Source organism: Babylonia areolata, chromosome 1, assembly GCF_041734735.1.
Source record: "Babylonia areolata isolate BAREFJ2019XMU chromosome 1, ASM4173473v1, whole genome shotgun sequence".
NCBI classification, from domain to species: Eukaryota; Metazoa; Mollusca; class Gastropoda; order Neogastropoda; family Buccinidae; genus Babylonia; species Babylonia areolata.
The window spans coordinates 39,323,465-39,350,349 of NC_134876.1; the positions used below are offsets into that span (position 1 = coordinate 39,323,465).

The window sequence follows — 26,885 nt, forward strand, 5'->3', positions numbered from 1 at the left end:
CAGATAGATTCATGAGCATCCCATCCTCCCCCCCCCACCCCACCACCACCCTCCCCCCATCCCCCAGCTGGATGACAACGATGGTCATCATCGATCTCGATGGACACACCACCATTGATGAGTGTGATGGGCAAGGGGGAAGACCGTTTTTCACAGGGCATGCACTCATTCATCACAGTACAACAAATATAACAGAAAACATGGGACAGCCTCTAGGAAAGTGGGACAACTTGGAGAAAAATAAAGTTTATTACATCACCTCATTGCTACATTAACGCCATCATTTCATTTGCATCAAACCCTGGGGTTAATAAAGGAACACACTGACTTCTTTTACTCAGTGAGCATGTTAGAACAGCCAGTGGTGTTCAGTCTATTTGAAATTTTGGAGTATATCATTTTTCTGCATAAAGATTTCAAAGTGGTTTAATGTTTGGGTGAGGGGAGGGGATTTGAGGAACAGGTTGATTATCCTTTTTTTATGCTCAAAGATTTCAAAGTGGTTTAATGTTAAGGTGAGGGGAGGGGATTTGAGGGGCAGGCTGATTAACTCAGAGATAAATTCATTTACAAAGAACATAAAATTTGTTTCAACAGAAGACAAAGTTTGCATATTTACAGCAAGATCAGCATCATAAATCATGTTCAAATTCTTACCAATTTCTACTGGTTTTTTGTTGTTGTTGTTTTGGTTTTTTTTTTTTTTTTTTTTTTTTATATACATTAATGCTCCTGAATAAGTTATAAGCAAAAAATACTGAACAAACAGGTTTTCCAAGGACACGTTTGCAAGGGCCGGAGTCTGCACAGTTAAGGAAACACTTAGGTATGTAGAAAACATGTTTTCTATGTGGTTGAAAAAGTTGCAAGAAAATACTGAACTCATTCTATACTGCCTGATGGCTTCCTTCATTATACTCTCTGTACTGGCTGTTTGTTTATGTCACAAGAAAAATATCTAAAAAAGAATGCAATTACATACAGCAGTGAAATTTTGTGATAATATAAAGAACAGAATGGATTAACATTCTGCGAAGTTTCAAAGCACTCGATTACTGATTTATCATATTTTGAAAAAAACAAACATGTTTTTTTACAACTGACACAAAGGCGTGAGTTTATTTCATATTAAAGAAATTTTACAAATGTGGTCTTTTGTAATCATAGACACTTCCTAATTCTGGCAACTGATGGGCAAATGTGGATATCCACTATAGAATCATTTTGCATTCGACTTTGAGCCACAGTACATGCAGAAGTTGACAGAGATGCCATCTTGTCGAACGAGAAGGGTGACTGTACGCTCGCATGTATTGTACTCAAAGGCATTTTCAGCCAGAATAAAAGTACAGGTGCATTTTTGGGTGACTGTAGAACAGATCTGTGCCATTTTGTTTTGCACAAAACCATTAACCTATGAACTACAAATTTTTTAACTCGCTCTATGCTGTAGCGTACCACAGTAAAGAAGCACTGTGCGCATGAGGTATGCTACAGCGTATCTTTGTATAGACAGAGTTAAGGTGGCATGATAATAACAAGAAGATAAGCCAGACTGGCCAGATAAATTAATGAATATATACAATCTCACTGAATATTTAATATTGATGCAAAGACATTTCTTTGCACATCTACCACTCATCTAATATATTCACAACCTTTAATTCTGAAACATAAACAGAAAACAGTCTAGGAAGCATTAATGTCTTTACTATAAATTGGATAGTCCTTATAATTATAAGAAATCTGCTTGGGCAGTGTATGAGAACTTCTATTTAATTTGATTACACTGGAGGCATCTGCTATAAAAATTGAACAAAAAAACTTTTGTTTTTACCACACACACATATATATGTACATATATCCAAGTAAACACTGAACTAAGAAATAAAACTAGTGCTGAACAGTTGCAAATGAATACATTGAAAAAACAAAAACCAAGAACTGATAACGTGCTAATACATATATATGCACGTGCGCACACACACACACACGTGTGCAGCGTAACAATGAAACGTAATTTGTGGGCCACAATCTTTCATTTCTCTTCCATATTGATCCCTGTGCTTAACCAAAATAAAAAAAACAGCCAAAGGCCAATGTCCACAATGAAGTTTACTGGTCAATTACAACTATTTCCTTTTCTTGTTCAAATACATGAAAGATTATACATTGTTCACTGGCTGCCGCACTTTGTGCATATATTTGTTTCAAATCTACTACTTCATTTGATTTCTGAAACTTTGTTCAAATGTTTCAGTTGTCCGTCCCACAAAAGTTTGAAGAGGTTTGTTGGAGAGTTTAGTATATTGTAAATTTGACATTCAAACTCATTAAACAGTTTTCTAGTTCATGGTTATAACTGCAAACTTAACTGCATCACATTGTTAAATTACAGGATTAAGTTCAAATTTCTGTACACTTAACACTGGTGCATGTTATGAACAACCTTAACCTGTAACAAACTACTGGAAGTGAAATATAATTCTAAAAACAGGTCTGTCTTTCTGTTACACAACCAGCATTGATTTGCCAATGACTGAAGTGTACTGATAGATGATTGATGCTGTTCCATTGTTACACAACCAGCATTGATTTGCCAATGACTGAGGTGTACTGACAAACATGCTGTTTCATCAAATACAATGCGACATCAGATTGCGGTGAAGTTTGTTACCACATGTGTTTCTGTTTCAGGGCAATTTGTATGCCTAGGGCTTTTTCTATTTTGGGAGAAAGCCTAGCACTAAGGAAATAATAAATATTTTCCATCAACAGTTACCTTTATACATTTCTCCACTTTAACAAAATATCCTTTTTATGCTCAGGAACCAATCTGGGCAACCTTCAAAACTGTGTCTCTCATGATTGGGAGAATAAAGCTAAGTTTATTCAAGTAATAACACTGTCCAAATCAACATGTTGTCACCAAACATCAACAGATTCAGTGGGTCTAATTTATCAAATTTAAACCATATAACCATCTGAATATCACTATGAACAAAAAAGTCTATTTTAAATGTCAACCATTTTACAGCTATATCATCTGCCAAACCACTTGAAAAAACATGAAAGGATTAGCATGGATTTACATAACTCTTTGCCAAAACTTTTTTCCAAACTTTGCTACACAATATTTTGTTGAAATATCACAAACTGATGACGTTTTGTAAACATCAGGCTTTACTCAGCAGTGATCAATTAGACCAGTGAGAAACTACTACCGCTGATCACAAAGAGAAGTGACACCTACCATCATGTTGGCCAACAAAGTAGTCAAACTGCAACCACAGCATAATCCTCTCAAATGAGCACCAAGCAAATGCCCTATATTCCACCAGTTCCCCCAAAAGGTCCCCAATTCTTCATCAGCTTTCACAGGCTGCACATTCCACCTGAAGCTACAAGAAACATGAGGAGCAACAAAATACACACAAAACATGCAGCTACCTTAACACTTTCAAAGCTGTATATAAAAAAAACAATAATGATAAGTGATATGCAAGATTCTGTGAGCGCAGGTTTAAAATACTGTCAACAATTACCTGTAAACTTTGATACAAAAAGACTGACAAACAGTTCTCCCTTTCATAATGACACAGTCAATCAGTCAAACCTTAACTAGCATGGTTATTGGTAAGACAGCTATGTCCACATCTTGCACCATGCTAAACAAGACACACAGCAATCCTTGCCAAATTTGTGTAGATCCTGAAGTGATGCGCACACACACACACATGGTACACACTCCATACACAAATACATACTGCACATCTCCATGTGTGCATGTATATTCCATCACTAGTATGCTCACCACAAAGCACAAAATGCATAGGAAGTAAAATGCAGGCTTCATCTTCATGTATGCAATGTGTGAGACACAACACTAGCATGCATGCACAGGGGAAGATAAAGACTGCAGAGTTGTCTGTCCAATGCATTCAAAGTTGTGCGTGTGTGTGTGCCCACATTATTTCAAGCATGTATATACCTGTTTTATATTACACGCATTGGACATCCGCTTTTGTTCAAGTGAATTCCTGAACATTCAGCCCTCTCTTGAACATTTTCATGAACTGTCATTTTTTGCTGGACAACATCGAAACAATACACAACAAAAACCTGCTACCTTTTCCATTTCAAGACTTAAAACTCACACAAAGGACAAAAAATTACACCACCAAAGCAAGGTTCAAAAGCCTTTGTGCAAACCCTTGTAGAGAGATATATATATATATATATATATATATATATATATTCTGTCTTCAAAATTGGGCAATCTGTACAGTCCCTGTGCAAGATCAGCATCACATCACAGAAAACACATCTGGAGGCACAAACTTTACAACTTTCACAACTTACAAATCTTTCCATTTCATCTAGTAATGCCAAGCGTAAATCAGGACACAAAGTAACATCATTAAAACACACTGTTGGTCGTCTCAAGCAGCAATGTCATGAGAGAGGCATGAAAGCGCCGGGAGGGTTTCATGAGGTCAAAGCAGATGTCATAGTGGTCACATTCTGGGATAAGGCGTAGAGACACATCTGCTGCAACCCTGGACAGTCTCTCTGTGAATTTCTGGCTGGATGTCACGGGCACGACATAGTCATCTGTGCCATGTACCAGAACCATGCGAGGTAAGCTGCAAAGGAGTAGAATCATGTTGCTTATAGCCTAGCAGACTGAAAAGAAACCATTTCAATTTTCAGGGCTGAGAAAGAAGAAGAACCATTAATGGTATTTCTTTCATGTTACATCATACCACAACAGGTTGCATTCACTGACTGGAATTCATAATTTTTTTTTATGTAATGTAATTCATAATCAAGCAATAAATAAGCTCCTTTTTCAACCTAAGAAGACATCAGAATTAGCCAGCATGCCAAATGTCAGCTTGACTGGTTACATATATTGCTTCAAAATATGTCAATTTGCAGAGCTGTAAAGCTACACAGACAATGCAAGTTTTATATTCACCCCATGTTGGGATCACAGAGATACCACTATTGAATTTAAAACAACACAGGCACATCACAGTGGACATAACTTAGTACTAACCTAATGGGTGCCTCCAGTGACAGAAGAATGGTGCTGGGTGAGAAGCGTTCAAAGTGTTCGGGTCCGTACATGGCAGGCATCATGCCAGACATGTGTTCTATCCCTCGCCATGTTTCAAACTGGTAGTGGTCCCCAATGTGGTACACCCCTGCCAGTCCTGTGTGACCCACACCATCATCATACAATACATAGTCTGGCCCACCACAACACTACTTTCAACTGTGTGTGAACATATCATAATGACAATGATGGTAATTAATGAGTGCAATAACCAAATGCTTAGAGTTGGACTTTCAATCTGAGGGTCCATGTATCAACACCAGGTGGGTAATAGGTGGAGATTTTTCTGACCTCCCAGGGTCAATATAAGTACAGATCTGCTCGTGCCTTTATCCCATTTGTGTGTATGCACATGCAAAAAGGAAATTTTCTATCTAAAATTACGTTTAAATAACATACTTACCGTGACCCAACTAGTGCAGACTTCAGCAGGGGTCTGACATTCCTGCCTGTGCAAACTACTATCCGCCTATGCGGAGAAAACGAAACTACGGCCGATAACCTCCCGGAAGTAAGTAACCTCCCCTTTGTCCCGCTGGCTAGCGCCCTCTTTTTCCCCCAAATATCAAATTCACACATTAAAGATCCTGTTAACCATGTCAGTGTTCCAATGTTTCCCATTAAGATAAAATGTAAGGGTCCCAGGAACCCTCTGTGTAAATTTCATGGATTTTTAACGGTCCCCATATCAAATTAAAAATAACCACTTTAACAATCATATACACATGCACAATAAACACAAGGATAATGCCTTGTCAAGTTAAGACTTTTCTTGCTCTCAACCAGCCTGTTCTTGGTTTCCACTGTACATAAACTATCATTTCATCTCATTGTGAACTGTCACTATCTCAGCTACAGCGTTCGTCTCTCTGTTGCTCAAATAGGATTAAAAACTTCACTGCCATTTGCTTTTACTAAGCCAGCCTCTCTGCTGGTTTTAACATGTCAAGAAAATGATAACCTAAAACACAACATAACGTGATAAGCATATTTATTTGACCTCCTAAAGCAAATAACTAACATTCTACAAATGGGCATTTGGAAGGCTCTCCTGCGATCAAAAATAGAAATTTTCATCTTAAAAAAAAAAGTATTCTGCAGGTGCATGGTGATTCATTCAATAATTGGTTACTTGTTTAGTTGTCATATATCCATAAACAGAGAGAGGGAGAGATCAAGAGAGAGTCTATGAGTGCATCATTGCATGTATGTGTATTCTTTTCAATTTCAAGCCTTTGTTTGTTTGTGTACTCCTGTGTGAGTGTGTGTGTGTGTGTGTGTGTGTGTGTGTGTGTGTGTGTGTGTGTGTGTGTGTGTGTTCAATTCCACTATGTGTTTTCAAAAGATTTAAAAGAGAGAGAGAGAGAAAATGTGTGTGTAAAGGTGTGCTTGCATGTGTATTCTTTTCAATGCAACTCTGAGTGAATGAGTGAATGAGAGAGAGAGAGAGAGAGAGAGAGAGAGAGACAGAGACAGAGACAGAGAGACAAAGAGAGAGAGAGAGAGAGAGACTGTGTGTCAGTGTCTGCATGCGCACATGTGTATATGTTTCAAACAACGGCGATATTGATAACTGCCACAGCAAGCCATGTCGATCAGTGTACTGTCACTTCATCAGCTGATTTCATCCAGCTTAATGCTATTCTTTTGCTACCAAGTTTTTGGTGTATTGCACTTCGGCGCTACAAGGTTTTTGTCAGCTGAGTTGCTAAAAAGTGATTGTTGTGAAAAGGGACTGGACAGCCAGGAATAGAGATCATGCAAATGCGCATGTAGGTGTGTGTGTGCACGCGCATTTTTGCGTGCATGAGTGTGGGTGCACATATATGTGTGTGCTGATGGGTGTCTGATAGTGCATGTGCTTGTGTATGTGTATGTGCGCGCGTGTCAGTGATATAATGTAAGCCGGCGATGGTAAAACATATGTGAATCAACGTTCGTAAGTTCATCTGTGTGTAGATCTCTTTGTGTGTGGTGGCTGTGTGTATGTGCGTCACTGACGGTAAAATTGTGTGTGTGTGTTCATGTGCTTGTGTGTGTGAGTAATCAAAGACAATGGCGATAGTGAAATGTACCAACGTCCAAATGAGACTGAGACAGAACCCACCCACACGTTCAAACAAAACATACTACAAGTACCAGCAGGTAAAGCGGACATTGTTCGGTACTTCAGCTTTTGATTAGTCCCTGATCTAAAAATTGAATACTAACTGCAGCCATGAAGAATACTGCCGTAACGTTGACTTGGTTCAGCTGACATGCCAAAAAAGCATTGACTTCAAATCCCACGAAAATTTGTCCAGTGATGACTGCGTGTGGCGCTTATTGGCTTTTGCTGTCGTGTGTGTGTGTGTGTGTGTGTGTGTGTGTGTGTGTGTGTGTGTGTGTTTATTTGGTTTTGCGGTGCCACAGTCTGGAGGCTTGAATCATACAAAACTACTGTCCAATTGTAATACTAGAAAGGTCTGCGAAATAATATCCAATGCCGGTGCAAAATACAAGGAGCGCAACTCCAAACACTTGTTATCTGCTCTTCATTGACAGTGCTACTGCAGATTTGGCAGCCTAAAAGATCAACTGAGAAATCAAAACTTGTCAGGAAAATCATGTGCGTCCTTGGGACATACAGTTCTGAAAACTGGGGGTCCTTTTCAGACTTTTGGGCGTAAAGTACTCGCTATAGTGCGATATGGGAAACATTGGTGTTCAGCAGGTTAAGAAAAAGTAATCAATATCCAGCAACACATATGCTTGAAAAGGGAACATGGCTGCCCATATGACAGGTTAAAATCTGTCATGTACAAAAGCCAAAACGTGAAAAGGCATGAATAAGGTAGTTGCAGCCAACACATGTAAAGTAAAAAAACGGTGATAATAATGACAAAGATGACAATTCCAAAATTCACAGGATGCTGGGCAGCCCTCATAACTACCACTTTTTTCTTTGAGGGCTGCAATGCCGTGTTCGCTCTAATCGGTAGATGGACTTCCATGTGCATGTCTGTTTTACACTACCATGTCAGCAGCCAAACTCTTGAGTTGCCATTTTTTAAGATAGTGAAGCATGTGGGTCATCTTTTTGTTTACACTACCATGTCAGCAGCCAAACTCCTGAGTTGCCATTTTTTAAGATAGTGAAGCATGTGGATCATCTTTTTGTTTACACTACCATGTCAGCAGCCAAACTCCTGAGGTGCCATTTTTTAAGATAGTGAAGCATGTGGATCATCTTTTTGTTTTACACTACCATGTCAGCAGCCAAACTCCTGAGGTGCCATTTTTTAAGATAGTGAACATGTGGATCATCTTTTCTTTTTTTTTTATAACATACTTGTCTTTCACAGTTAAACATGTGTAAAAATGAAAGAAAAAAAACAAACCTTACCAACAAATGCTTTGATGGAGTGAGCCATGTCAATCAAGGTGGAATGCCGCTCTATGTCTTTGGGTCTCACAGTGACAACAGAGTCATTGTCGTCATCTTCTTCCCCACTTTCTTCTTCTGCCTCTCCTACTTCCTGTGAATGTACCTTCACCCCATGATCACCACCACCACTGCCTTGGTCCTGCATTTCCAGCTTGCTTTCCACAGAGTCTCCTTTTTCAGCAGAGTGTTTGACTGCAGCTGTAGAGGACTGCATTTGTTCAAGTTCTGGAGTGATGTCAGAGTGAGAAACTTCCACCATACTGGTCAAGGTCCCAGCCATGCTGCTGTCCATGCCACTTGCCTCACCTTCCTTGTTGCTGTTCCCATTCTCACTGACCACTGCAAAAGATTCTGAAGACCCAGAGCTGTCCTCCAGAGGGTCTTTTCCTCCATGACCAGAGTTGTGAGAAAACTGACGTCCGTAGTGACTCTCGTGGAACAGCATGCTGGCGGCTTCTGTCACCTCTGGGGGGAAGGGGCCAACATGGAGCTGCTGGTCATGGAGAAGCTCCAGCAAGGTCATGGAGCACAGGTGGGCTCCAGAGGAATGTCCAATCAGCATGATCTTGTTCTAAGCAATGACAGGCCATCATGATCATTGTTGGGTAAATTATCACCAACAACAGTCAATAAGTGAATATCGGGAAAGAAGGAAAAGTAAAGCAAAGAAGTAAGAGAGTATGCATGTATGCGTTTGCTGCAATGTGATGTTATTGTCAAAATATGCAGAAAATTTAAACAGAAATTCTGAAAAAAAAGAAAACAAGAAAGGCAAGGCCTTCAAGACTCACTTGTGATACACTTTTTAAAAAATCCAAGTTTTTATGTATTGAGTATAATGCATTTACTGTTATATTTATATTTTTTGTATTCTCTAAACTTGGCACTTTGATCTGATATTCGACCCAACAAAGGATCTGTCATTATTATCATTTTTTGTTCAAACAGGAACTTCTTTTGCTAAGCATGGAAGTTTTATTTATTGCAAACGTTTTGGTGTAGATAGCAGAACAAGGGAAATTACTCTGCTGGGGAACTTAGTTTGCTTTAAACTGATCTTTCTCATCTTAAACATTACATTTTGAAATTATACTCAATACATAAAAAGCTTGGATTTAAAAAAAAAAGTGCATCACAAGTGAGTCTTGAAGGCCTTGCCTCTCTTGTTTCAAAATGTAATGTTTAAGATGAGAAAGATCAGTTTAAAGCAAATTAACTCCACTAGCATTACAGAGTAATTTCCCCTTTTTACTATCTGCACCAAAACGTTTGCAAAATAAATAAAAATTCCATGCTTAGCAAAAGAAGTTCCTGTTTGAACAAAAAATGATAATAATGACTGCTCTAGCTGTTGGGTCAGAATATCAGATCAAAGTGCCAAGTTTAGAGAATACAAAAAATATAAATATAACAGTAAATGCAGTTTGCATATAATTAGGCTTCATTCTTTATTTTTTTTGTGCCAATCACAGAAGCGCAATATTGTTTTAAACAAGATGACTGGAAAGAACTGGATTTTTCCTATTTTTATGCCAAATTTGGTGTCAACTGACAAAGTAGTTGCAGAGAAAATGTCAATGTTAAAGTTTACCACGGACATACAGACACACAGACACACACACACACAGACAACTGAACACCGGGTTAAAACATAGACTCACTTTGTTTACACAAGTGAGTCAAAAAAGGATATGAAGAGAGGTGGAGAGGGGATAGGGAAAATACAAGAAGAATATGTGTCAAAAAATGAAGAAGAAATTTAGCTCCATGATTCTGGCACAATACTGCCAAAAATGAAGAAAAAACATGGGTAAATAGTATCAACTGAGGCTTTAACAATACGTTAATGTTCTGGACTGAAGCATACGGAAATCAGAGTGCACATGTCTTCTGTGGTTACCGAAGACACAACAATTCCATTCTGATGCAATCAAAGATTAGTATCATTTATATATAATATAGTCAATAAAGAACATATATATATATATATATATATATATTTGTGTGTGTGTGTGTGTGTGTGTGTGTGTGTGTGTGTGAGCAAAAATGCTTCACTACTTGTTCCATGATGTACTTACATATCATTTCATGATTTTTCACAGTTACATTTAATCTTAATGTTGATGTGTCCCAACAGCCACCAGTCAGGAAGCTTGATATGTCTACTTTCGTTATCCATGAGGAGTGACAGTCAATTACGCTCTGTATGGTCATTACTGATATTGTCAGTATCTCACACAGAAAATTTCAAGATGGTGGATGACAAAGCACAGTTTGGCTCTAGTAGCTTGAAACAGCAATGTGTTCCAAACAAACTTTGTGATTTTGTCACCTAAGATGTTGCACAAGCTTTACAAATCATTGAAGATGATGCAGTTAGTGCTTGTGGTGACAAAATCTTTTCAGATGGTTTGCTTGACGCGAGAGTGATGGTTTGCAGAGGGTGGAGGGTAGGGGTATTTGTACAGCTAGATGTTGCAATAGAAGGAAAGAGTGGGCAGGAGGCCAAGAATAGCTCTGAGGCTGATCCAGACTTGTTTCAAATACAATCCGTCAGGACAGGGAGGGAGGGAAAGATTGATGAAGTGGGGTGGAGCAATGTCGTGTGTTGCATGACTCACTGAAGAAGCATGCTTTTTTGAAAATCATGCAGGCACTGATCAAAGAAAGGGATCAGCCATCACCTGCTGATGAAAATCTAAACTGTATTCACCCCTCTCCCATGCACTGTGTGCCAAATGGGTCACTACTGATCTCTTTGATACTGACTGAAAATGAGCATGAGGTGAGTGGGCATGGCACAGGCAGGTGTGGCATGTGTGTGCGTGTGCATGTGTGTGTGTGTGATTTTTATTTCTCTGGAAAAAAAAACTTAGTTTGCTAGCTACATTCGTATTGCAGCTGCCAAGAAATCGTGAGTAAATCATGGGCTGAAATTGTGTAGAATACCAGAACTTTGGATTATAAATCATGAATACATGTACATAACATCATAAGGTATGGCGGCAAATTGAGTTTTTGGTTTTCATATATTTTAGGTGTATTTCAGCTGCTACTAAGAATCTAAAACATATATTCAGAAAGTATGTGAAATTTCTCTTTTCTCATATTAATGGTTCACTCATTGCCAACTAGTTTGTTAAGTAAGCTTTAAACTATAAGAAACTGATAGGCTGTTCCATTTCCCTTTCAGGAAAGTATGGGCCATAGAGACTTTCTTGCAGTAGTTTGTGTTCTAGAATTTTTTGTTAATCATTACCCTTCGTAATCAAAATCTGCCTAGCAAATAAGAAGCATATGCAAAAAAAATACTTGGTACTGAAGCTGTGGGTTGTTGGGGGGTTTTTTTGTGTGTTTTTTTTCCTCTCTTCTTTTTCTTTGATTCTGATTTTTCTTTCTTTCTTTCTGTATGCTTGGTCCACAGTTTCCCTGTTTACTGTATGAATAAAGGTTACAGTAAAAGGGAAACACATCAACACCACCATCATCCAGTGTTATGCTCCAACATACAAAAGTGACAAAAAAGAAAACAAAGATGCATTCTATGAGGTTGAACTTGAAGACACACCACGTCATGACGTGAAGATTGTAATGGGAGACTTGAATGCAAAGGTTGGAAACAAGAACAAGAACTACAACAAGACCATGGGGTAAGAAGGTTGTGGCACTATGAATGACGACAGAGAAAGGCTGCTGGAACTTTGTACCATCTACAACCTCGTTGGAGAGACCCTCTTCCCAAACAACAACATACAGAAGCTGATCTCTTATTCCCCCAATGAAAGAGACAAGTACCGATGAACCACCTGATGACAAATAGCACCTGGAGAACATCACTTCTGGATGTCAGAGTGAAGAGGGACTTATATTGGCAGTGATCACCACCTGGTGACAGCAGCAATGAAATGGAAACTGAGAAAAACAGTCTGAGTTTGGAACAATGTACCTTTTATTTACCTTGTGTGCTAGCTCAATCGGTAGCGTAAGTAGCACTGATTTGAAGTTGTGTACCTTGTGTATGGAGAGTTACCACTCTATACTATTTTGTTAAGAAAAACAGGGCACAGAAAAAACAGGACACCTCCAATTTGATGTGGAGAAACTTCAAAACCCAAGAATAAAGAGTGCTTTCATTCTATCCCTTAAGAACAGGTTTCAGGCACTAACAGACATTAAAAACCACACAGAACAAGACCCAGATGAAATCAACACTAAATGGGAACAAGTCAGAGCAGCATACATCCAAACTAGTGAAACCTGTTCAGGAACCAGACAAAAGAAAATAAAAGGAGCGGATGGAAACAAACACATGGCAAATCATTGAAAATAGAACCACAAAGAAGCAGCTGATGAAGGCCAAGCTGAACAGATTGCAACAGAGACTGTTGTACAAACTACAGAACAAGGAAGATGACAAAGCAGTAAAGAGGATAACAAAAGCAGACAAAAGGGTGTACATAGACAAACCTTACAAGTCAGGCAGAAGGCACAGCAAACAGAGGGGAGCATGGGAAAGTGTACAAAACAACCAAGACAGTCTGCAGCAAGTACCATGGAACCAGACACACCTATCAAAGACAAACTATGACAGCTGCTTCCATCAGAAGCAGAACAGGAAGCTTGATGGGCACATCAGAGAAATTTTGAACAGACCACCAACAATAACTGAGGCTGACAAGTGACATACAAGAAGCAAAGACTGACCTTGATGTTAATATTGAACCACCCAATATAGAAGAAATCATTTCAGCTATCACATGCCTCAATAATGGAAAAGACCCTGGACAAGACAACCTCAATGCAGATCTTTTTCAAAGCAGACCCAGACCCAGAGCAGACCCAAGATGCTTCAGCCACTCATTACAGTGAAATGGGAAGAGAAGAACCCAGATGACTGAACACTGTCACTGTTAAGATTCCAACGAAAGGCATCCTTAGTAACTGAAAGACCTGGTGCAGAATCACTCTCTTGTCAATCCCAAGCAAAATCCTTGCAAAGACTATCATACAACACATCTCAGATGCAGCAGACAAGCAGCCATGGAATGAGAAGGCACGTTTCTGGAAATGAAGAGAATGTGCTAACCAGATCTTTACCCTGCCTAATATCATTCAGCAGGTGTGCAGAGTAGCAGAAACTGCTTTATATCAATTTTTCAGATTTCAAGAAAGCCTTTGACAGTATCCACAGGGAAAGCCTATGGTGTAAATTCCATGCTCATGGGATTCCACAGCAGATCATCCTTCTCATCAAGAGTTTTGACACCAACCTCAGATGCAAAGTAGGAAACAGTGAACACAGTTTTGAGGTAAAGACAGGGGTGAGGCAAGGATGCTTAATGTAGGTACTACTCTTTAACACGGCCATAGACTGAGTGATGAACAGGTATCAGATGGACTCTGCTCTCAATGCTGGAAGATCTGTAATTTGCAGATGACTTAGCACTGGTCTCCCAACTCATGACTTGCAAGAGAAGACAACCCATCTCAGCAACTTTGCAAAGTATATAGGCCTGAAGATCAGCCATAAGAAAACAGAGTTGAACCAGGCTGTGGTGAAGTGGTTAGCATTGCGGACTGACGGCTGGGAGGATGTGGGCTCGAATCCCAGTGGAGGTGTTTTTTTCAGCCCATAGCCAGCTTCAACCCAGAGTTGAATATGCTATGGGTTTAAATGGGGAGACTGGGTCCACACAGTAGAGTATTATCCACTTCAGGATGCATCTTTGGGTGTGTTGCTCTGATTACTTGACCAACACTGCAAGTGTCTTATCTCTCAGGCCTGGCTGATGCTGGGATATCATTATGACATGAAGTATAGAGTACAGCCTTGTCATGTAGTCCCAAACCAAAATGGACCTCCATAGCAACATCATCATCTACCTCCTCCTCCTCCTTCTCCATCATCAGTATAAACAAAAAAGTCCAAAAGTCTGTGACCTTTCAGGCCCTGCTGTCATAGTGACCTCAGTTTCGATACCTCTCCACTTCCGTGCTTGGGGTCAGTCCTGTCAATCACTCGACTCAATGTCTTCCGTGTTGGCAGATTCATGGTGGGCTGTTGTTGGAGGGAGGTGGGCAGTCTCAACTCTGGGAGGGGCACTCACTCAGTCTGGCTCCACAACTAAGCCTTTACTGTTGTCAGTAGGGGGCTTAGTAGGTGGTGTATTGAGCATGTCAAATCACAGCTGTCCAAGTTCTAAACAGAACCGCACACTTAGCCAACAGCGAGCTCCCGCGGACAGCACTGATAGTGCCAGACCCGTAAACTCATTCGGCCGCTGTGCCCGCCTAACCCTCCTCTGACCCTTCTTTGTCTTGTATTAAAACGCGGCAATTTCCCACGCCTCATGGGTGGGCTTGTGAGCGTACGTGAGATTCTGTGGCATTAAAGTTTGTACTTTCAGATAGTTCAGACATTTTTCTTTCTGGTGGTGGTTAGTACCTTTCTCCATAGGAACCGGTCTTTTAATATCGCAGCATTTATTTGTGAGAACTGTTTGCTGGCAACTGTGACTGGCAGTGGTGTATTTTTCACAGCAGAAATTCGTGAGCAGGGTTTCCTTCACCTCCTCTTCTCTCATTTTCTTTCTTTCCTTCCGTATTTCGTTCTGTTTTCTTCTCTCTCTTTCTCTTGCTTACTCTTTGTTTTTCTCAGTTCACCACCCTCTCTCTAATATCTTTTATCTTTTTCTCTCTCTTCTTTTGTACCTTTTCATTCAGTATTCATTCATTCTCTGTCTCTCTCTCACCAGAGGACCAGAATCTGTCGTCTTTTCTGTTTGTCAGTCTTTCTTATTTCTTTCATTCTTCTTTCTGTTTCTTTTAACACGTGCTGTCCACTTATATCCTGCTCTTTCTCTCTCATCACTCATTCTTCGCACTGCATCTCCCCTCTTGCATTTATTCATTTTACTCTCTCTTTGTCCGAATTAAAGAAATCATTCTCTCTCTCTCTCTGTGTGGATTATTAAATAAATCTTTCTCTCTCTCTATCTCTTTATCTGAATTAAAGAAATCGTACTCTCTCTCTCTCTCTCTCTCTCTGGATTATCAAATAAATCGTTCTCTCTTTATCTGAATTAAAGAAATCGCTCTCTCTCTCTCCCCATCTCTGTGTCACTCTACTCTCACCACCTTTTTCTCTTATCTCTCTCTTTGCCTCCTCTTATCGTTCTCACTCTCCCTCTAGTCAGCCCTCTCTCTTTACCTTGTCTCTCTATTCTCTTATCCACATCTCTCTCTTTCTCTCCCCCCACCCCTCTTTGTGTCTCACTCACTCTCTCTCCACCCTCCCTCTCTTTCTGTTCTCTTATCCTCATCTCTCTTTGCCTCATTCACTCTCTCTCCACCCACCATGCCCTCCACTCTCTCTCTCTTTTTCTATTCTCTTATCCTCATCTCTCTTTGCCTGATTCACTCTCTCTCCGCCCCCTACCCCTCTCTCTCTCTTTCTATTCTCTTGTCCTAATCTCTCTTTGCCTCACTCACTCTCTCTCTCTGCCCCTCACCCCCTCTCTTTCTATTCTCTTATTGTCTCTCTATCTCACTCACACTCTACGTCACCATCCCTCCCCCCTCTCTATTTTCTTATCTTCATCTCACTTTGTCTCTGACTTTCTCTCCATCAGGGCAAGCTAGCCCATCCAGCTTGCTTGGGGTGAAGAGTGAAAAGTAGTAACCTGCTTGCAGCTCCACACTTGACCACGTTAAATGTTAGGCAATTTATGAAGTGGACAATTGATTAGGACTTTTTGATAATGTGTCAGTCCTTTCTTCTGACAGAATAATCAGTTTAGTGATTACTGCCAATGACTGAATGGTGATGACCACCACTTTCACAAAGCAGTCAGCAGACACTGATTTTTTTTCTTCAAAATACTAAAGCTGACATCCAGATATGTATAGTGACTGTTATTCGCTTCCATGTGTGTGACTGACTGAATGATGAATCAGTGTGTGTCAGTGGAGTACTTGCACGAGCTACAATAGTTGAATCCTTTGACATGCTACAGCTTCTCCCAGACTTTCCAATGGTCAACACGGGTTAGTGAGCAGCATGCCAGTGTATTATACTGTGCTCGGAATGCATTTTGTGTGTTGTGCTAACTCTGTGAAATTAGATATAGTGTGTTCAAAATGTGTCAGAATGTATGTGTTAACAAAATGGTGGTAAGCATACCTACTTTTTCGAACAGGTATCCTGAGAAAAATAATCGGAGTTTCCTATCGTTTTGAAGCTAAGACTGTATTCTTTAAAACCGTACTGTTAATAAAACAATTACGGTGACAAGCAACGTGTAATCAGATGTTAAAGAAGATGTGTTGTATTCTCTCTGTGGCCGCTGCCATTGCTCGGCACAGCACACACCGCTTTGCTGGTCTTTCTCCCTCCCAACAGCTGGCAACAGCTAGAGGCGCAACACGGAAGAGCACCCATGGCACTTTGTGCTGCTATCTCTTCCAGGCCACAGTTCTAACCATCCCGGCTGCTGCGTGTTATTCTTAATCGGTGCCTTCCCTTCCCAAGTTGAATGCGGGGTCAAGTTCGCTACTGTGATGAACTAAAAGTTAAGCGCTGAACACATGTAAAATCAGAACAGGCACCAGTGAATACCACCGAAGTGACTCAGCAGCAATGGAGGGTCTCCTCTGGTGTGTGGCCTCCTGGCGACCTAACATCAATGATTCCCTGCAGACTGCCGATACTGGGACTGTGACAGACGAACCCGGGTGTGGCTGTTTAAAAGGGGACTCGGAATAAGCAGCGTGGGAGTAATGCCACTGAAACAGTGCAGATAACGAGGCAGCAAAGAAAAGAAAAAAGAAAAAGAAAACAGTTGATGACAATGAACATTGCAAACTCTTCACCAATCCAAATAGGAACAGACCTACACACATCTGAAGAACTTGTGTATCTGGGCAACATGATGGAGGAGCAGGCAGTAGACATCAAGAGCCGTCTCAACAAGGCCAGAATAACCTTCAGAATGCTGAACAATGTATGGTGATACCTCAAGTACAGCACCAGCACCAAGCTGAGAATGTACCTGAGTTGTGTACGCTATGGTTCAGAACACTGGAGCATGACTGAGAGTGATCGAATGAAGCTGTCAACCTTCCACACAAAAAAAACCTTTGAAGAGTCCTGCGAATCTTCTGGCCCAATACCAGCTCCAATCAACAACTACCTGCCCAGTGCAATTAAGAGAACTTGGAGACCATCCTCATGACAAGGCAGTGGAACAAGATTGGGCATGTCATGCAAAGAGAGCAAGGTCACATCATTCAGACTGCCCTTCATTGGATACCAGAAGGTACACTCAAGACAGGAAGGACAAAGAACACCTGGTGCAGAACAGGTGAAGAACTCAATACCCTCAAGCACACTGGGGTACTATTCAGAGAGTGGCGGATATTCGTTGCAGCCCTACGTGCCAGAGGGAATAATGGGCTCTGATCTGACTTATGAGTAGGCTATTATGTGTATTACTGTTTTTACCTGCTATTCAACTCATTCAACCCTTCACCTAAATGCTGGGCAGGCACCGCAGCTCATCATCCTCCAAGTGAGCCCGGATAGCATTTAGATGGAAAAAAAAAGGGTTAACTTAAACTGGTTTGTCAAGTTGCCAGGGAAGGGAAGTAACTAGAACAGAACTTCCTTCCTCACATGCACAAGAAGTTGCGCCCAGTAATTTGAACAATTAATGAGTTTTTTATACTGCCTTCTGCATCACTATGGCAAACATCAAAAGCTTACAGCACAGCAAGTGCTTGATGCTTTGATTCAAAAGTGCAAATAAAACACTGCATCATCACTGCATCCGGTTTCTTGAAGCTTCAGCAGTTAAACGTTTGTGTCAAAATCATATTTCAATCATTATGTCAAGAATGGTAACTGTTGGTTGAGCAGCAGTTATAAAATTGTGAATGAAGTGAAGCACACCTCCCTGTTGATGCAACTAGACCAAAACATGGGTTGGCTGGCAAGGTTGCACAGGCAGAAAACCTCAAAGGAGTGAAAGTGTTAAGCAGCCAAACTCTGTTTTGGGAAGTGTGCATGCTGGATATTTTTTTGGTTTCAAAACATCATCAATCACTGACATAGATTATGGGACCTATAACATGCATATTTGATCTTTTACACTGTATATATGAGGGGTTAAGGCTCATGCACGTCTGTATGTAGTATGTCAACCTGGGAGATGAAATATATCTCCACCCTTAATCCAACATGAACTGGAACCAGGACTCTTAGACTGAAAGTTGAACTCTTTAACTTTGGATATTGTGCTTGACAATGAACTATTTTAAATGCAAATTTTTAGTTCTGTTTTATTCTCTTTTTTCCCTCTCTTTTATACATGTCTTTTCAACATTTCTATCTTTTTTTCAAAAAAACAAGTTCACTAATCACAGACTGTTCATGGGTGAAGGATCTGCTGTTTGGTAATTATGTTGGTTTTCAATGACCAGAAGCAAGCATGAACAGAACAACAACAACAACAACAACAAGAAAAAAAAAAGAAGTAAATTTGAGCTTGATTTACCTTGTCTCCCCCATAGTCATGGATGCAGTTATGGATCCACTGTATACAGTCCACTATGTCCTGAATCATGTCGTCCACACAGCCCTGCAAATCAAAGGAGAGAATTCTACTCTGTATCTGTAGCTGACAAACACAATACATGTAAAAAACAGATAAACTGCATAAACAAGGCAAGACAAGAGAGGCAAGGCCTTCAAGACTCACTTGTGACTGAGAGTAAAACACACAAGCTTTTTATGTATTGAGTATAATTTCAGAATGTAATGTTTAAGATGAGAAAGATCAGTTTAAAGCAAATTAAGTCCCCTAGCATTAATTACAGAGTAATTTCCCTTTTTTACTATCTGCACCAAAACGTTTGCAAAATAAATAAAACTTCCATGCTTAGCAAAAGAAGTTCCTGTTTGAACAAAAATGATAATAATGACTACTCTTGTTGTTGGGTCAGAATATCAGATCAAAGTGGCAAGTTTAGAGAATACAAAAAATATAAATATAACAGTAAATGCAGTTTGCATATAATTAGGCTTCATTTATTATTTTTTTGTGCCCATCCCAGAGGTGCAATATTGTTTTAAACAAGATGACTGGAAAGAACTGAATTTTTCCTATTTTTATGCCAAATTTGGTGTCAACTGACAAAGTATTTGCAGAGAAAATGTCAATGTTAAAGTTTACCATGGACACACAGACACACAGACACACATAAACACACACACAGACAACCGAACACCGGGTTAAAACATAGACTCACTTTGTTTACACAAGTGAGTCAAAAATGGGTAACAAGTAACACAAAATCAAACTGAACACCGGGTTAAAACACAGACTCACTTTGTTTACACAAGTGAGTCAAAAATGGGTAACAAGTAACACAAAATCAAATAAGTATTAAAATATAAGATGGTGAATCCCTCACCATTCAGGTGCATATAATGGCAATAAACTATCAAATACAATATAGCAGTAAACACCTTCACGTACGGCCATCTAATGAATAACAAAACATTTCAGCAAATCCCCAACCATTAAACCTTCGACTTCCAGAACTACTGGAATTTTTGGCATGATAAAAACCAATTCTAAAAAAAAAAAAAAAAAAAAAAAAAGAAATATTAACACATTCAGTGCCAGAAAAAAAAAATTAAAAAAAAATTATTGTTATTATTATCATTTAAAAAATTTTTTTTTTTTTTTTTTAACTTTCTCCTTGCCCGGGAATTTTGAGGAATCAGGGGTAATAATTAAAACAAATTCTGGCAAAAAGCTATATAAGATACTGAAAGAAAGCAAATGTTTTTCTGTAATGGAAAATGAAAGTGGATTCTGAATCTGGGCTATTTTCCTAATTATTTTGACAGCAGATAACCTCGGGCATTTCTCAGTGAAGATAACCATTTTTGTACAACAAATGACATCCAAAATGAATACAGACTATAGCTGGGAATGGCATGCTTGTTGTCACTATGTCAGCATATACCCATAGATACAAATAAAACATATTATATATTTGTGATAACCACCACAACTCTTGCACTAGTTGAAGACACGTTAGTAAATAACTGTCCCGACAATAATAAACGTGGGTTCCATCAACATAAAGGGTCAATCATATTCTCAGAACTGCGCAATTAAGCTTTGTAACGCCAAAGAACTTTCCCTTCTAAGGGATAAGCGTTTTGATGACACTCAGGCTGTGCTGCACGTGGGCCAACAAAAATAATCTGCTGTGCAAACCATTTTGCTGCTCTTGTCAGTGACAAAAAGTGTAAAAAAAAAATAAAATAAATAAATAAATAAATAAAATAAAACATGCTTTTTTCCTGTCTTTTGCACTTTTGACCCTGGGTTTCATGAAAACCATGCATTGGTGGCAGTTGACCAAACTGCAGCAATTATCAGTGACATAGTTCTCTGACATCTATAGCCACACCCCGTTCTAGTTCTATGCTTTCTCACTGGCTGAAAACCTATTGTCTTACACCACTCCTTTCCCTCACCTCCCCACTCCCAAAGTACACCACATCCTTGCCCATATCTCTGTCACTGTCATCTGCTCAAAAGTGATGACTGCTATGGCAGAGACTGACCAGTCGTCAAATGTTGATGTCAATGTCATCATCATCTATGTATTCAAATGAATCATCAGACAAGAGAGATCCATCTCTATCGTTACTTCTGTCCATAATTATTTGCATAGCCTGCAAGTTGTGTAAATCCACTGACTGAGACCACTGTCTTTGCTGGACAAAGTTTTGATACCTCTTTTGCATATTACCAAAACCCTCTTTCCATGCTCGCTTCATCTGGTCCAGTTCACAAATCATTATTGAGAAGAAAATTGTCTTCCACCAAAGTATGCTCATACAAATGGTATCTCTATAATCCATACACATATACACAATAACCCCTAGGCTGCCTATATGACAAGATAACTTGTTAGCGCAAGCGTGTACGGTTCGCTGCCACAATGATGAGATAACTTGTTATCGACATATTCTGACTTTTCCTTGGTTTGCATTTAGTTCGTTGACAAACATACTGGTAGCTTTAGCCTGGGGAATCATTCTAGATTCTATTCATAGCTAGAAAACCCGCTACGTCATGAGGCAGTCCTTTATTTGAATGTTTTAGTTGGGTTACTGCCGCAGTGTTTGTACCTGGCTCCTCGCTCGCACAGCAAAATGTCGGACGCCATGCTCAAGAGATTCACAAAATCAACTAAGTTTGCTTTCGTTAGCTGATGCTCAGAAAGAATTGAAGCGTAAATTCTAAGAAGACAGTGATCAACTTTTATCAGACGATATGATAGAAAATAAAGGGAGCAATGAAGAGACTATCAGTGATATGACTATCAGTGAGTGATGCCGGCTGAACAGCTACAGCAGACGACAGAAAGTGATCAAATTATTTGCAGGACACACTGTGTCAACACACTCAGCCAACGCAGTCTGATGAGAACTGGATAAAGTGGCTGTGTGAGAGGGGTGAAGAGGAGGGGTGTGGAAACCTGTGAGAGGGGTGAAGAGGAGGGGGTGGAGACCAAGGGGGTGTGGCCTCACATCCATGTTATCACCTGGAGTTGGAGCAGTCACAAGTCAATGCATTGTGGGTTTGTTTTTTTTAATTTCATTGTGGTTGTTCTAGTATAATTTATGTGGACAGGTATTATCCATTTCTCCAGAAAATATATTATAGTGTAAATTATCTGACTAATGTTTGTAACAAACAAGTTGAAAATGTGACAAAAAACAAAACACTGATTTCAAAACAACAGCATATTACTGAAAAGTTATGAAATTGGAAAAAATCATGTGTTTTGTATTCTTTATTAATTTATCTTTCAGAAAATATATATACTTTTATGGGTCTTTCTCCAATAACAAAGAGCACAGAATTTTTTAAAAATATATACCCATTTTTTTTGGAAAAAAAAACCCGGCAAATAGATTTCGCTTAAATCTTATTTCCCTGGCAGCGAAAGGGTAAAACCAACCATTCAGAGAGAGTATGTTTATGTTCACTGAACGAAACTCCAATGAAAGAAAATTCGGAATAGATGCAGGACATCAGTGGATGTCTTATAGACACCTTGGCAACACTGTGCAGGACGTCAGCTGATGTCTTACAAGCACTGGACAGGTTAAAATAATGCTCAAAAGTATGTAAAAGTGTATGTTTTCTTGAAGTAAAATGAATAGAGAAAATAATTATTATGTGTTGTTGTTGTTCTTCTTCGTGGGCTGTAACTCCCACGTTCACTCGTATACATGTACAAGAGTGAGGTTTTACACGTATGACGGTTTTTACCCCACCATGTAGGCAGCCATACTCCATTTTCAAGGGTGTGCATGCTGGATTTGTTCTTGTTTCCATAACCCACCGAACGCTGACGTGGATCACAGGATCTTTAATGTGCATATTTGATCTTCAAATATGCACATTAAAGATCGCGTAATCCATGTCTGAGTTTGGATTATTGAAACAAGAACATACCTGGGGAGTCACTCACTTCAGTGAATAAATTAGTCAGGAAAACAACATTCTGGTGTGATGATTGACTGTATGAGTGGTGTATGTGTTGAAAAATGTGTACATGATGAACAACTATTGAAAAAAAAAAAAAGGTTGGGCAGAAACGTTCCAAAATAAAAGCCGTTGTACTGCATTCAAAACACCAGAAGTTTCAATAAAATTCATTTTATCTTTAGATACAATCACAATCATAAATTTCATCAGAACAGACACTGATCAAAGCTTAGTTTTCAACAACTTTTGTGTGGCATTTGTCAGGAGCGTTCAATAAAGTTTTACTTTTAATCAACTATGAAACCATCAATGGAAGTTTGTATGGTTGCAAGGTTATCGCTATCAATTATTCATTACATTGTTACATTTTTCAAGCAAATTTGCTTTAACTATCAAACAAGCAGAATCAACATTTGTTTACATCCCATGAGTTGCATTTGTGGACATTTTTCTTCCTGATAAAATCAACAGAGCTACAAAACAAATTGCCTGGCAGATTACTTCATCAATATCTCAAAAATAGATCTGAGATGTTAACAGACTGGATTTTCTATTCAAGTAATTCCCTTGGGTCAATTTGACAATGAAGGGTTGATAAATGGTGGTAAGCCACAAGTGTTCACCACAAATCAAATCTGGAAAATTTAACTTTTGAATGTGGAGATAAGCTTATTTCATCAACTTTGCATCCGTTCATTTATATATGTTAGCTTAACAGATTGATCTCAGCCATTTTGTTAGTTCTGCTACATTATAGTCATGCTTGTACTGTGTGACTCTACTTAAAAAGTGGCTTTTTTGAAATATATATAACTACAATTTTCATTTGGAAAAAATCCAGACATTTTGAGCAAGTGAAAAACACACATATAAATTTTTCAGTGTTATCATTCCTTTTATAAAATGTGTCACGTCACAAGTGTTATCCCTTTAGATTAATCATCCAGTAACTGAGAATATCAGTTCATGCTGTATATTGATAATTGCTGCATTTCTTTGATTTCAAGAGCTGCATAACACAGTACTATCTAATTTTAACAAAGCTCCAATTAAATGTTGGAAAACAAATTACTGGACTTACAACGCTTCTGACATGTGTCACATTTAATTCCCTTGTATATCAAGAATGTGTGCATGAAAACACTGATATTCATTGTTATTCTTCAATTGTATCAAAAGTCTTTCAGGGAAATTTAATTGCTTCTGTCAGATATTTGTGTCCAGCATAAAGCACCTCGAGTCACATTGTCACAAGTGTTACTGACATGCATGTCCCTACATAATCCATACACAACATCGTCATAAGTAACTTTTCTTGTTTTCTTCCAAATGTACTTGAAAGTATAAAGGATTTATATCATTAAACAGTTTTAACTGTGTTTAATCAGATTTTTTTGTCTCCAATTCCCAGTTTGCATGAGCAGCACTGAAGAATGACCCATTGATATTGAAGTAAAGATTTTATCTGAGCTTTCAGCAATGTACTATTTTCTTCTTTCTAAATGAAAAGGCCATGTCCTATCCAAAACCCAAGGACACAAATTTGGGGTTAACAATTACACACAATTACACATAAAAGAAATTCACCTTCTTAATGACTTACCTGTGGATAAGTTGAATGGTTTGGGCAGCAAACCAGCACATCTAGACTTTCCACCAGCTGAGCACACAAAGCCCCATACATGCTCTTATCCCCTGAAGACCATGCTCCCCCATACACAAAAACCACCACTGGCTTATTCTCTCGTTTGCTGATGGGTTGTATGAGACGGTGAGACAGAGGTAAATGAAGATCAAGACAGCAGTTATTTCTGCCATAGGCCAGATTCTGTGGACAAATCAAATGAAAATCTGAAAAACATGATACACAAAAATGTTTTGCAACAGATAGGTACAATATTTCAATGCAATATTACCATGAAATGTACAATTTTTGTTTTCAGGAATTTCCATATGAACTTAATATCTTTAAGATAGAACATGGAATTTATAAAAAAAATGCTGTCACTGACTCAAAAGTGTATACACATGCATATTTATGATGAAACAACCCCCCCCCCCCCTCCCAAGTCCCCCCCCCCCCCCCCCCCCCCCCCCCCCCCCCCCCCCCGAAAAAAAAAAAAACAACAAAAAACAAAATTACCAAACCAATGACAAACGTTTGACAAATTTTCATCAGTAGTTTCACAGGATGCAATTTAAAAAAAAAAGAAAAAAAAAGGAAGCATCAAATTGGAAGCTTGTTTTTCTCATAGAATGGATTACTGCTTTCCATGATTACAAGATTATATATATTTGATCAATGCTGGGTAATAAAGATGAAAGCTTCAAATCTCTAATATTTTACCTACCCCCTCTTTAAATTGTTGTTTGGTATAAATGTTGTCATAATTTGCCTAAGTTGTCACTTTCAAACTACTGATCAGACTCCCTGTAAAGTTGCATTACCTTCACCATGATGGAGGGGTCAGCAGTCATGTAGTACTGATTCCACTGAATGTACAGATGAGCATAGCGCACATAAAGCACCATCTTCTGCATGACAGCCACACTGAGGGCATACACCCGTTTAGGTTTCAGTGAACGCAGCAGTGAGCGCCCTTTCTGGGGGTCATGGCTGTACAGCAGATGACACAGTGTAGCGACAGTGTAAGGCACCACGACAGACGTGGAAACAGCTATCACTGCCATGCGAGACAGGAAACGGATCATGACTGTCGCTTTCCTGAATGAAACACAATACCATAACTAAATTCAAATGTTTGTTTTAACAGCAATCATTGGAGCAAAATACTTCATCATTATGAAATCTGTATGTAAAAAAAAAAAAAAAAAAAATCTATATTGCTTTATCAATTTTGTTTTCATTATACAATTACAAAGTAATATGGTAGTGGTGCAACCAAGGTGAATCATCATTTTGTAAATAATCTCAATTCATCACAAGAAAAATCAAAGGTTCCACCCACTGAAACTGTACTATGAATCTGTATGCATACCACACTTGCACTATTAACTCAGTAAGTGTGTCTTGTGCTTGTTATGAGGAACATGGTTTTTGTTCCAATATCCAAAAATTTGGAACTCCACACACTCTGGGTAACAATCCAACTCTGGGTGAATTCAATGTCAATCTCAAGACAATTATTTTTCCAAGCACTCCCTAAGCTGATATTGTTGGAGTTGTGTGTGTGATATGAGTTTATCAATGTGTGCGTATGTTTGGTGTTATTATTTAGTGTATGAATTGTGAGTGGAGATCGAGCATACACTACGAAAAGTACGATACCGTACATTATTGTCTCAATAGCAAATGCATCATTACTGGGACTGTTTAATGTCTTATCACTTGTCAGTCAATCTTCATTTTAATATCATACCTGTACAAACAAACAATAGTGGCGACAAGATCCTCAGCGTAGAAGGATACAGCTGATGTCACAACCTTTCTTTTTCAGACAGACCCATTAATTTTAACAGTAAAAACTAGGCAATTTCCCATTTCATCAAAGAGAACAAACGAAAGTCAAACAAGCCTCCATCTTGGTTGTATTAAATGTTTTATTTGGAAAAGATGGCAACTGTTCTTTTATGCGTAACTCTTGTAAATCTCGATGAAACATCGCCAGAAATGTGTCTCTCTTTTGCAAATAAATGGAGACCGTTCAGGTTTGTATTTCTAAAACATTATAAAAAGAAAATGATACTGGTTTCTGGTTTTGCTTCAACTTTTTAACCGCCTGAAATGCAGACG

General features: G+C 39.0%; 1 protein-coding gene across 1 annotated transcript; it reads right to left on the reverse strand.

The window, feature by feature from the left end:
* Positions 1-216: 216 nt before the first annotated feature.
* LOC143282784 (uncharacterized) lies at positions 217-26,674 on the reverse strand. Its single transcript, XM_076588552.1, has 7 exons — positions 26,512-26,674; positions 25,580-25,856; positions 24,735-24,959; positions 19,103-19,186; positions 8,508-9,120; positions 5,063-5,219; positions 217-4,646 (listed from the first exon to the last, which is right to left on the reverse strand). Exons 2-7 carry the CDS (start codon positions 25,841-25,843, stop codon positions 4,421-4,423), a joined length of 1,569 nt encoding a protein of 522 aa, XP_076444667.1. The 5' UTR covers positions 25,844-25,856; positions 26,512-26,674; the 3' UTR covers positions 217-4,420.
* Positions 26,675-26,885: the final 211 nt, after the last annotated feature.